Source organism: Ammospiza caudacuta, chromosome 3 (genome assembly GCF_027887145.1).
Source record: "Ammospiza caudacuta isolate bAmmCau1 chromosome 3, bAmmCau1.pri, whole genome shotgun sequence".
NCBI classification, from domain to species: Eukaryota; Metazoa; Chordata; class Aves; order Passeriformes; family Passerellidae; genus Ammospiza; species Ammospiza caudacuta.
Genome location: NC_080595.1, coordinates 117,864,220 through 117,877,029, shown reverse-complemented (window position 1 = coordinate 117,877,029; position 12,810 = coordinate 117,864,220). Strand labels below are relative to the sequence as shown.

The 12,810-nt window shown below is 56.9% G+C and overlaps 1 protein-coding gene across 2 annotated transcripts; it reads right to left on the bottom strand.

Moving 5' to 3' along the window:
* Positions 1-683: 683 nt before the first annotated feature.
* Positions 684-11,469, bottom strand: SLC35F6 (solute carrier family 35 member F6). Of its 2 annotated transcripts, XM_058802063.1 has the most exons (7): positions 11,380-11,444; positions 9,627-9,699; positions 9,335-9,404; positions 7,692-7,893; positions 7,376-7,591; positions 3,605-3,715; positions 684-2,776 (listed from the first exon to the last, which is right to left on the bottom strand). In XM_058802063.1, exons 4-7 carry the CDS (start codon positions 7,882-7,884, stop codon positions 2,307-2,309), a joined length of 990 nt encoding a protein of 329 aa, XP_058658046.1. In that variant the 5' UTR covers positions 7,885-7,893; positions 9,335-9,404; positions 9,627-9,699; positions 11,380-11,444; the 3' UTR covers positions 684-2,306. The 2 variants fall into 2 exon arrangements, with proteins under 2 accessions (XP_058658046.1, XP_058658045.1); XM_058802062.1 differs by lacking the exon at positions 9,335-9,404 and having other exon boundaries at positions 11,380-11,469.
* Between the last annotated feature and the right edge of the window lie 1,341 nt (positions 11,470-12,810).

Here is a 12,810-nt window from a genome sequence, read left to right as displayed (position 1 = left end):
GCCAGGGCCTGTCCCCATCCCATGGACACGGACACGGATCCCAGTGCCAGGGCCTGTCCCAGTGCCATGGACACGGATCCCAGTGCCAGGGCCTGTCCCAGTGCCATGGACACAGATCCCAGTGCCAGGGCCTGTCCCCATCCCATGGACACGGACATGGATCCCAGTGCCAGGGCCTGTCCCAGTGCCATGGACACGGATCCCAGTGCCAGGGCCTGTCCCAGTGCCATGGACACAGATCCCAGTGCCAGGGCCTGTCCCCATCCCATGGACATGGATCCCAGGGCCTGTTCCAGTGCCATGCACACAGATCCCAGTGCCAGGGTCTGTCCCCATCCCACTGCCTTGGACACGGATCCCAGTGCCAGGGCCTGTCCCAGTGCCATGGACACGGATCCCAGTGCCAGGGCCAGGCCCCATCCAGGATCGGCCGGATCCCACCGGGAAGGGATCTCCAGCCCCTCATGAACCATGGAGGAGTTTCCCTGTGAAGGGAACTGCAAGGGCCTGATCTCCCTGGATGAGTTCCTGGGGACAAAATCCTACTGGGACACCCTGGGGGACAGTCCCTGTCCTCTGTGCATCCTTGAGAATTCCCAGATTCCTGCAGGAGCTCCCCACGGAATGAGCCATGGGCAGAGAGGCTTTATTGGGAACATGATTTGGGGAAGGGAGTTGATCCAGCCCCAGTCCTAATCCCAATCCAACCCCAAACTCATCCCAATCCCAATCCATCCCCAATCCCATCCCAATTTCCTGGTAATGGGGTAGAAGCTCCAGGGGAGCCACCTCTGTCTCTGTATCCCACCGGGAAGAGCCGGCACAACCTCTCCACTCCTGGCTGACATTCCCTGCAGGGACAATTACTAGTCCCACTCTTTGGGATGTGGATCCTGAGGGCAAATCCTGCTGGGACACCCTGGGGAACAGTCCCTGTCCTTTGCCATCCCTGAGAATTCCCAAATTTCTGTAGGTTTCCCCTGGAGATCCCCACAGAATGGGCAGAGGGGCTTTATTGGGAACATGGGCTGGGAAGGGAGTGGATGCAGCCCATATCCCACCCCAATCCCAAACCCAATCTCAATCCCAATCCCAATCCCATCCCAGTCCCCTGGGAATGGGGCAGAGGCTCCATGAGAGCCGTCTCAGGGTCCGTATCCCACTGGGAAGAGCCGGCACAGCCTCTCCACCCCTGGCTGACATTCCCTGCGCGAACAATTCCCAGTCCCAATCCTTGGGAATATTCCCAAAGGCAGATCCTGCTGGGACAGTCTCTGTCCTTTGCCACCCCTGAGAATTCCCAAATTTCCACAGGATGCCCACCAGAGATCCCCACGGAATGGGCAGAGTGGCTTTATTGGGAACCTGGGTTGGGAAGGGAGTGGATCCAGCCCCAAACCCACCTGAATCCCAATCCCAATCCAGCTCCAAACTCATCCCGATCCAAATCCAGTCCCAATCCCATCTCAATCCCCTGGGAATGGGGCAGAAGCTCTGGGAGCACCAACTCTGGGTCTGTATCCCACTGGGAAGAGTCGGCACAGCCTCTCCGCCCCTGGCTGACATTCCCTGCAGGGACAATTCCCAATCCCAATCCAAATCCCAATCCAGTCCTAATTCCACCACAATCCCTTGGGAATGGTGTAGAAGCTCCAGGAGCTCCAACTCTGGTTCCATATCCCACTGGGAAGAGCCAGCACAGCCAACATTCCCTGCAAGGACAATTCCCAGTCCCAACCCCTGGGAACATTCCCAGAGACAATTCCTGCTGGGACACCCTGGGGGACAGTCCCTGTCCTCTGCCATCCCTGAGAATTCCCAAATTTCTGCAGGATCCCCACCAGAGATCCCCATGGAATGAGCAGAGGGGCTTTATTGGGAACATGGGCTGGGGAATGGGTGGCTCCAGCCCCAAACCACTCCAATTCCAGCCTCAAACCCAATCTCAATCTCAATCCCAATCCCATCCCAATCCCAATCACCAGGGAATGGGGCAGAGGCTCCATGAGAGTCATCTCAGGGTCTGTATCCCACTGGGAAGAGCCGGCACAGCCTCTTCACCCCTGGCTGACATTCCCTGCAGGGACAATTCCCAATCCCATTCCCAATCCCAATCCAAATCCCAATTCCAATCCCAATCCCAATCCAGTCCTACTCCCACCCCAATCCCTACAAATGGGGCAGAGGCTCCAGGAGAGCCAACTCTGGTTCCATATCCCACCGGGAAAAGCCGGCACAGCCGACATTCCCTGCAGGGCCAATTCCCAATCCCAATCCCCGGGACGCCAATCCCAAGGAACACCCGCTCATCCCTGGATGTTGCCGCCATCCCCATCCCCTCCCAGCAGCGCTTCCCTCTCCTGTGGGTCACTCCCGGCATTCCCGGTATTCCGGGCGCCCCGCAGCGCGCGGTGCAGGCCGTTGTAGAGCGCGGCCCCGGCCAGGAGCAGGGCGAATCCCGGGATCTGGAGGGCGTGGAAGCGCTCCCAGCGCAGCGCCAGGCTGAGCGCCCAGACCAGCAGCGTGCGCAGGCTGTCCAGCACCGTGCGCGTGGTCGCGCTCAGCTCCCGCGTCACGCTGATCCCCGCGAAGTTGAAGAAGGAGATGCTCCCGATGTTGCCCAGCAGCGCCGCCAGGATCAGGGGCTCCCGGCGGATCTGGCACCAGGCGTCCGCGGGATCCTCCAGGACCCCGCGGGGGTTCCCCGAGAGCCGCCCCGCCGGGATGAAGGACAGCGGCACCAGCAGCAGCGCCAGGATGGAGAAGCCGAAAAGACCTGCGGGGAATCGGGATTTCCGTGGAATTGCCCGGGGAATGTGGCACAGGCTCTGGGAGAGATGGCTATGGCCCCAGTCCCAATCCCAATCCAGCCCCAAATCCATCCCAATCCCAATCCAGCCCCAAATCCATCCCAATCCCCTGGGAATGGGGCAGACACTCCCGGAGAGCTGGCTGTGACCCCAGTCCCAATTCCAATTCCACTTCCAATCCCTATCCCAATCACAATCCCAATCCGATTCCAATTCCAATCCAGCCCCAATCCCATCCCAATCCCCTGGGAATGGGGCAGAGCCTCCAGGAGAGCTGGCTGTGGCCCCAGTCCCAATTCCAATTCCAATTCCTATCCAAATCCCAATCCCAATCCCAATCCCAATCCCAATCCCAATCCAGCCCCAATCCCCTGGGAATGGGGCAGAGGCTCCAGGAAAGCTGGCTGTGGCCCCAATCCCAATCCCAATCCTAATTCCAACCCAGCCCAAATCCCATCCCAGTCCCCTGAGAATGGGGCAGACGCTCCAGGAGAGCCGGCTGTGGCTCCAGAGCTAGTCCCAATCCCAATCCCAATCCCAATCCCAATCCCAATCCCAATCCCGTCCCAATCTCATCCCAATCCCCTGGGAATGGGGCAGAGGCTCTGGGAGCACCAGCTGTGGGCCCCAATCCCAATCCCAATCCCAATCCCAATCCCAATCCCAATCCCAATCCCAATCTGAGAATTCCCAGATTTCTGCAGGAGATGCCCATGGGATGAGCCATGGTATTTTCATGGGATTCCCACTGTTGAGGATTCCCAGGATTTCTGGGATTTAAGGGAATCACGGACCTTCGGTGCCCACGGCGCGCAGCGGGTGCACGTCATGGCTGAAGATGAATTTCTCCTCCAGCACCATCTGGATGGACACGATGGCCTGGGCCAGCAGGATCAGGAGGTCACCTGGGAAAACAGGGAAAACCGGGATAGCAACAGGGAAAACCGGGATAGCAACAGGGAAAAGAACAGAGAAAACAAGGAAAACAACAGGGATAACAACAGGAAAAACCGGGATAACAACAGGGAAAAGAACCGGGAAAAGAAAAAGCAGGGATAACAACAGGGAAAATAACAGGGATAATAACAGGAAAAATTGGGATAACAACAGGGACAACAGGGAAAACAACAGGGAAAATTGGGATAAAACAGGAAAAAGAAAAGGGAAAACAGGGATAACAACAGGGAAAACAAGGAAAACAACAAGGAAAAAAAAAGGGAAAAAAGTGGGGAAAACTGGGATAACAGGGAAAAGAACAGGGATAACAACAGGGAAAATTGGGAAAATTGGGAAAACAACAGGGAAAAACCAGGGAAAAACCAGGGAAAACAGAGATAACAATGGAGATAACAACAGGAAAAACTGGGATAACAGGGAAAAGAACAGGGAATACAGGGAAAAGAACAGGGAAAAGAAAAGGGTAAACAGGGATAACAACAGGGAAAACAGGGAAAACAAGAGGGAAAATCGGGATAACGACAGGGAAATCAAGAGGGAAAATTGGGATAATAAGAGGGAAAACAAGAGGGAAAATTGGGATAACAAAAGGGAAAACCCGGATAGCAACAGGGAAAATGGGGAAAACAACAGGGGAAAACAGGGAAAAGAACAGGGAAAACCAGGATAACAACAGGGAAAACAACAGGGATAACAACAGGGCAAACAACAGGGAAAACAAGAGGGAAAACAACAGGGAAAACAGGAATAATAACAGGGAAAACAACAGGGAAAAGAGGGAAAAGGAAGAGAGGAGGAAAATGGGGGAAAAGTGACCCCCCCCCCCCCCCATTCCAAGGAACGACACCCCCATTTCAAGGAGTGAATTTCCCCCATTCCAAGAAGTTTTCCCCCCATTCCAAGGAGTGATGAGTCCAGGGGCCAGCTAGAAATGTAATTAGGCTAATTGAAAAGTGCAGATGAGTTGAAGAGCTGGCTGGAACTATAATTAAGACAGTAAAAGACTGAATATTTTAGTTAAGGTTTTAAATAAATTAAGGAGTTAAGTTAGAAATGTTGCTAGCAGGGATCACGTACTCTGGTTAAAGAGTAACAAAAATATCAGGAAAAGTAAAATTCCAAGCGACGGGGGATGGATGGAGCATGGTAAAAGGGCAGGAGCCATAAAAATCCTGGCCTTAAGAATAATCCAAGAGTTAGGCCAGGCTTAGACTGTGACCAGCAGGCCAAAAGGTCCGACTGGCCGTGGGTGAAGAGTTCAGTGAGGAAGATGATTTTCTTCCTCCCGTATGCCCATCCCTCATTTCAAAACCCACCGACCCCAATTAAGGGAGAACAATTATGCAGCCGTAATGAATATTCAGCTGATTATAATACAGGTAATGAATATGCATTATGTGCCCTTAAAAACCATGTGAATATGTAAAACCTTTCTGGATAAATAGCAGGAGTCTGTGACTTCCCAAATGGTGTGGGAAAATATTCCAATATTCTGCTCGTGCCTGTGATGTAATAAACGCCCTTCATTCCCTCCTTTCCAACTTTAATTAGTTTGTCTGTGCTTCAGTGATCCCCCCATTCCAGGGAATGATCCCCCAGTTCCAAGGAGTGATCCCACTAATCCAAGGAGTGATCTCACCAATCCATGGAGACATCTCCCCATCCCAAGGAGAGATTCCCCCATTCCAAGAGGTTTTCTCGCCATTCCATGGAGTGATCCCATCATTCCGACGAGTGACCTCCCCAATTCCATGGAGTGATTACTCCATTTCAAGGAGTGATCCCACCATCCCAAGAGGCTTTCCCACCATCCCAAGGAGTGACCCTGCCATTCCAAGAAGCTTCCCCCCCATTTCCATTGAGTGATCCCCCCATTCCAAGAAGTTTTCCCGCCATCCCAAGGAGTGATCCCGCCATCCCATGGAGCGACCCCGCCATTCCAAGGACCTTTCCTACCATCCCAAGGAGTGACCCTGCCATTCCAAGGGATGGTCCCACCATTCCAAGAGGTTTTCCCACGATCCCATGGAGTGACCCCGCCATTCCAAGGAGTTTTCCTGCCATTCCATGGAGTGATCCCCCAATCCCATGAAGTTTCCCCCTCAGTTCCATGGAGTGATCTCCCCATTCCAAGAAGTTTTCCTGCGATCCCAAGGAGCGATCCCGCCATCCCAATGAGTGATTCCCCCATCCCAAGGAGTGATCCCCTCATTCCAAGAAGTTTTCCTGCCATTCCATGGAGTGACCCTGACATTCTCCAAGGACCTTTCCCACCATCCCAAGGAGTGACCCCCCCATTCCAAGAAGTTTTCCTGCGATCCCAAGGAGTGATCCCGCCATCCCAAGGAGGGATCCTACAATTCCAAGGAGTGATCCCGCCATCCCAAGGAGGGATCCCACAATTCCAAGGAGTGATCCCACCATTCAAAGAGCGATCCCACTATTCCAAGTTTCCCTGCCATCCCAAGGAGTGATCCCGCCATCCCATGGAGTGGACCTGCCATTCCAAGGACCTTTCCCACCATCCCAAGGAGTGACCCTGCCATCCCAAGAAGTTTTCCTGCCATTCCATGGAGTGATCTCACCATTCCAACAAGTGACCTCTTCAGTCCCATGGAGCAATGCTACCAATCCAAGGAATGATCCCACCATTCCAAGGAGTGATCCCTCCCAGTTCCAAGGAGTGATCCCGCCATCCTATAGAGTGACCCTGCCATCCCAAGGCCATCCCACTGCCCTGGCATTCCTGGGATACACGCAGTGCCAGCCTGTGTCCCACTGCCCTGGCATTCCCGGGATTCCCGCAATTCCAGCCCATGTCCCACCGCCCCAGCATTCCCGAGATTCCTGCGATGCCAGCCTGTGTCCCACTGCCCCAGCATTCCCGAGATTCCTGCAATGCCAGCCCGTGTCCCACTGCCCCAGCATTCCCAAGATTCCTGTGATGCCAGCCCATGTCCCACTGCCCCCGCACTCCCGAGATTCCTGCGATGCCAGCCTGTGTCCCACTGCCCTGGCATTCCCAGGATAGACGCGATGCCCTGGGACGTCCCGGCATTCCCGCGATTCCAGCCCGTGTCCCACTGCCCCAGCATTCCCGGGATTCCTGCGATGCCAGCCTGTTTCCCACTGCCCTGGCATTCCCGGGACACCCACAATGCCATCCTGTGTCCCACTGCCCTGGCATTCCCGGGATACCCGCGATGCCAGCCTGTGTCCTACTGCCCCGGCATTCCTGGGATAGCCTCAATGCCCTGGGATGCCCTGGCATTCCCGGGATAGCCACGATGCCCTAGCATTCCCGGGATACCCGTGATGATGCCAGCCTGTTTCCCACTGCCCCAGGATACCCCTGATGCCATCCTGTGTCCCCACTGCCCCGGCATTCCCAGGATACCCGTGATGAGATCGGCCAGCCCGCGTCCCACTGCCCTGGCATTCCTGGGATACCCGTGATGCCATGGGATGCCCTGGCATTCCTGGCACTCCCGTGATGCCAGCCCGCGTCCCACTGCCCCGGCATTCCTGGCATTCCCGTGATGCCAGCCCGTGTCCCACCGTCCCGGCATTCCCGGGATTCCCACGATGCCCCGGCATTCCCGGGATACCGGTGATGACGTCGGCCAGCCCGTGCCCGGTGCCGCCGGGGTTCCCGCGCAGATCCGCCAACCCCACCAGCGCCAGCCCCAGGATGGTGAGCACGATTCCCGCCCAGTGGCTCCACTCCAGCCGCCGGCCCAGGAACGCCACCGAGAGCAGCCCCGTGAAGATGATGAGGGAGCCCCGGAGCATCTGGAAGCTGGAGGCACTGGTCATGTTCAAAGCTGCGGGAAAAAACGGCGGGAAAAGCGCTCAGGACCCGACGGAAACTTACAGAAATTCCCTGAAATTCCGCAATTTGAGGGGGTTGCGTGGCGGACTCACCCACGTACATGATGCTGGTGCCGGCCATGTCGCACAGGGCGGGGGGCAGGAACAGCAGGGCGTTGAAGGGTCGGGATGGGGCTGGGGCCGGGGCTGGATCCCGATCCCGATCCCGATCCCGATGCGCGCGGCGCCGATCCCGCAGGCGCAGCAGGTAGAACACCGGGAGGCAGGAGAATTCCCCCAGGAACATCCCGGCGGCCTGGGGGACATGGGGAATAATGGCGTTCAAGTGTAGGATTTGGGGTTGGAAACGGGAATAACAGGGTTCATGTGTAGGATTTGGGGTTGGAAATGGGAATAATGGGATTCATGTGTAGGATTTGGGGTTGGAAATGGGAATAATGGGGTTCATGTGTAGGATTTGGGGTTGGAAATGGGAATAATGGGGTTCATGTGTAGGAAGAGGGCTGGAAATGGGAATAATGGGGTTCATGTGTAGGATTTGGGGTTGGAAATGGGAATAATGGGGTTCATGTGTAGGAAGAGGGCTGGAAATGGGAATAATGGGGTTCATGTGTAGGAATGGGGTTGGAAGCTGGAATAGGAAGGCTGGAAATTCGAACGGGGTGATCACCTTAGGAATGGGGCTGGAAACTGGAAGAGGGGGATGACCTGCAGGAATGGGGGCTGGAAACAGGAATAATGGGGTTCACCTGTAAGAATGGGGGCTGGAAATGGGAATAATGGGCTGCATCTGCAGGAATGGGGGCCGGAAACTGGAAAAGGGGGTTCACATGTAGGAATGGGAGTTGGAAATGGGAATTATGGGGTTCATGTGTAGGAATGGGGCTGGAAGCTGGAATGGGGGAATCACTGGCAGGAATGGGGCTGGAAATGGGAATAATGGGGTTCACCTGTAGGAATGGGCCTGGAAGCTGTGAAAGGAGGATCAGCAGTAGAAAAGGGAGTTGGAAACGGGAATAATGGGGTTCACCTGTAGGAATGGGGCTGGAAGCTGGAAAAGGGGGATCAGCTGTAGGAAAGGGGGCTGGAAAGGGGAACAATGGGGTTCAGGTGTAGGACCGGGGGCTGGAAACTGGAAAAGGGGGTTCACCTGTAGGAATGGGGCTGGAACCTGGAATGGGATTGTCACTTACAGGAATGGCTTTGGAAGTAGGAAATGGGGCTGGAAGCTGGAATAAGGGGGATCACCTGCAGGATTGAGATTGGAAGCAGTAATGGAGTTGGAATTGGGAATGGGGATGGAATTGGGAATGGGGATGGGATTGGGAATGGGGCTGGAGCCGAGAATGGGGCTGGAATCAGCTCCATCCCATAGGAATGGGATTGGAATTAGGAATGGGGCTGGAATTGGGAATCTCACCTGCAGGAAGGGATTGGAATTGGGAATGGGGCTGGAATTTGAAACGGGGCTGGAATCAGGAATGTGGTTGGAGTTGGGAATAGGGCTGGGATCAGGAATGGGGATTAAATTGGGAATGGGACTGGAATCGGGAATCTCACCTGCAGCAAGGGGTGTTGGGATCAGGAATGGGGCTGGGATTGAGAACGGGGCTGGAACTGGGAATCTCACCTGCAGGAAGGGGTGCTGGGATCGGGAATGGGGCTGGGATCGGGAATGGGGCTGGGATCAGGAATGGGGTTGGAAACGGGAATGGGACTGGGGTTGGGAATCTTACCTGCAGGAAGGGGTGCTGGGATTGGGAACGGGGCTGGGATCAGGAATGGGGCTGGGATCTGGAATCTCACCTGCAGGAAGGGATTGGAATCGGGAACAGGGCTGGAATTGGGAATGGGGTTGGAACTGGGAATGGGGCTGGAATTTGGAATGGGGATGGAATTGAGAATCTCACCTGTGGGAATGGGGCTGGGGTCGGGAATCTCACCTGCAGGAACGGGGCTGGAACTGGGAATCTCACCTGCAGGAAGGGGTGTTGGGATCGGGAATGGGGCTGGGATCGGGAATCTCACCTGCAGGAAGGGGTGCTGGAATTTGTGCTCCTCTTTCCCATCGCAGCCGGGAGCGCTGAAGTTGTCGGCCCACCTGGGAGGGATCGGGATCGGGATCATCCCCAAATCCCGGGACTCGGGGCCGTGCCCTGGGACAGCAGCGCCCCCAGGTGACACCGCCGGGGCCGGGATGTCCCCAGGGAAGGTGACACCGCCGGGCCTGTCCCGGCCTGAGCAGCCCTGGCTGGGATCCCGGGATTGAGTGACAGCCGGGAACGGAACACCGGGAACGGGACACCGGGAACGGGACACCGGGAACAGGACACCCCATGTCCCAAAAATCCGGATCCTGAGTGACAGCCGGGAACGAGACACCGAGAACGGGACACCCCATGTCCCAAAAATCCGGATCTGGGATCCCAGGATTGAGTGACAGCCAGGAAGGGGACACCGGGATTGGGACACGGGAACGGGACACTGGGATTGGGACACCGGGAATGGGACACCCCATGTCCCAAAAATCCTGATCCTGAGTGAGAGCCGGGAACGGGACACCAGGAACGGGACACCGGGAATGGGACACCGGGAACGGGACACTCCATGTCCCAAAAATCCGGATCTGGGATCCCGGGATTGAGTGACAGCCGGAAATGGGACACCAGGATTGGGACACCGGGAACGGGACACCGGGAACGGGACACCGGGAATGGCACACTGGGATTGGGACACCGGGAACGGGACACCGGCAAAGGGACACTGGGATTGGGACACCGGGAACGGGACACCGGCAAAGGGACACTGGGAATGGTCCACCCCATGTCCCAAAAATCTGGATGTGGGATCCCGGGATTGAGCGACAGCCGGGAAGGGGACACGGGAAAGGGACACTGGGAATGGGACACCGGGAATGGGACACCGGGAACGGGACACCCCATGTCCCAAAACTCCGGATCTGGGACTGAGGAACACAGGAATGGGACACCCCCTGTCCCCAAAACGCCGGATCCTGAGGAACACCAGATCCATAAAATCGCTGGATGCCCCAGCCCCAATGTGGGGTAAATCCCCCTTTTCTTGGCTGCTCCAACCGCCCTCTGGCCAAAGCAGGACCCTTCGGATGAGGATTTCCCATTCCACAGACCCCGAATGTCCCCCGGGCCCCCCCAAATCCAGCCGGGAACGCCCCCGACCCCCCAGGGACCCCTCCCATCGCGGTTTTCCGCCAATCCCGGGAGATTCGGGGCTGACTCATTCCCGGGGTGTCGCAAGAGGCTTTTTTGGGACCTCACGTGTCCCCTCCGCCTCAGTTTCCCTTTCCGGGGCTGGGATCGGCCGGGATCGGCCGGAATCCGCCGGGATCGGCTGGAATCAGCTGGGATCGGCCGGGATCCGCTGGGATCGGCTGGAATCCCTCTGGGATCGGCCGGGATGAGCCGGCCCGGCACGTCCGCCCTGCCCGGGCACATTTTGGGACGGCCGCGGGTCGGCAATGACGTCACTCCCGGGATTTTGGGGAGCGGGAGGAGCCGCACGGGCACCCGGGGGGGGCTCCACCCCAAAATGGGCTGGAGGAGCCCAAATTCCTTCCCCGACCCCAAAAGGAGCCGGATCCCCCCCAAAAAGGATCCCGTCATTAGGGGTGGGGACACTGAGGTGACCCCAAAGCCCCGGGGGGGTCCCCAAGGCCACTCACGGGGACACAGCCGCGACACCGAGGGGGGCGGGGCGGGGCCCGGGGGATTTTGGGGATTTTGGGGTATTTTGGGGGACTCACTTGGCCGCCAGGGTGTTGATGGAGCCGGTGAGGAGCATGAGCGCGGCCAGGCCCAGCTGGTACCGGGACCACGCCATGGCCCCCCCACGGCACGGCCGACCGGGGGGACACGCCCCCGGACACGCCCACACAGGGGGACACGCCCCCCCGGACACGCCCACATATGGGGACACGCCCCCGGATACGCCCACACCGGGGACACGCCCACCAAGCACGCCCCCTTCAGCCGAATGTGAGCTACGCCCCTGGCCACGCCCCTGATGAAAAAACCCCGCCCCCGATCGAGCTGGCCACGCCCATAGAGCAGTAGAAGGGGTCTGGGAAGCCACGCCCCCTAATTTGCATAACCACGCCCTCACCCCGGTGCCGCCGATCCCAGGAATTGTGTCCCGGGAATTCTGTTCTGGGAATTCTGTCCCGGGTATTTTATCTTGAGAATTTTGTCCCTGGAATTTTGTCCCTGGAATTCTGTCCCGATGGTTCTGTCCCAGAATTTTTTGCCGGGAATTCTGTCCCAGGAATTCTGTCGGGGAATTCTGCCCCGGGAATTTTATCTTGTGAATTCTGTCCCGAGGATTCTGTCTTGGGAATCCTCTCCCGGGAATTCTCATCCTGGAATTCAGTCCTGGGAATTCTGTCCCGGGAATTCTGTCCCAGGATTTCTGTCTTGGGAATTCTCTCCCGGGAATTCTGTCCAGGGAATTTTATCTTGAGAATTCTGTCATGGGATTCTGTCCCGGGAATTGTGTCCCGGAATTCTGTCCTGGGGATTCTGTCCCGGGGATTTTATCTTGGAAATTCTGTCGCAGGAATTCTGTTCTGGAGATTCTGCCCTGGAATTCTGTCCAGAGAACTTTGTCCTAGGAATTCTGTTCTGGGGATTTTGTTCCGGGAATTCTGTCCCAGGATTTCTGTCTTGGGCATTCTGTCCCGGGATTTCTGTCCCGGGAATTCTGTCTCAGGAATTCTGTTCTGGAGATTCTGCCCTGGGATCCTGTCCCTGGGTTTTGTCCTGGAATTCTGTCCCGGGATTCTGCCCCGGGATTTCTGTCCCGGGATTTCTGTCCCGGTGGCTCCTGTCCCCGTGCCACCGCCCCCTTGTCCCCCCCGTGTCCCCCCCCCGTGTCCCCGCGCACCCGGCAGGTGGCGCTGTCAGACGGGGATCGGGATTGCCGGGATCTATTCCCGGGATTCGGGACCCTCAGGGCCCGCCCGGGATAAACCTGGGATGAACCTGACTGGGATAAACCTCTCTGTGATAAACCTGGCTTTGATAAACCCGGGATAAATCTGACTGCAATAAACCTGACTGCGATAAACCTGTCTGGGATAAACCCGGGAGAAACCTGTCTGGGATAAACCCGGGAGAAGCCTGTCTGGGATAAACCCGGGAGAAACCTGTCTGGGATAAACCCGGGAGAAGCCTGTCTG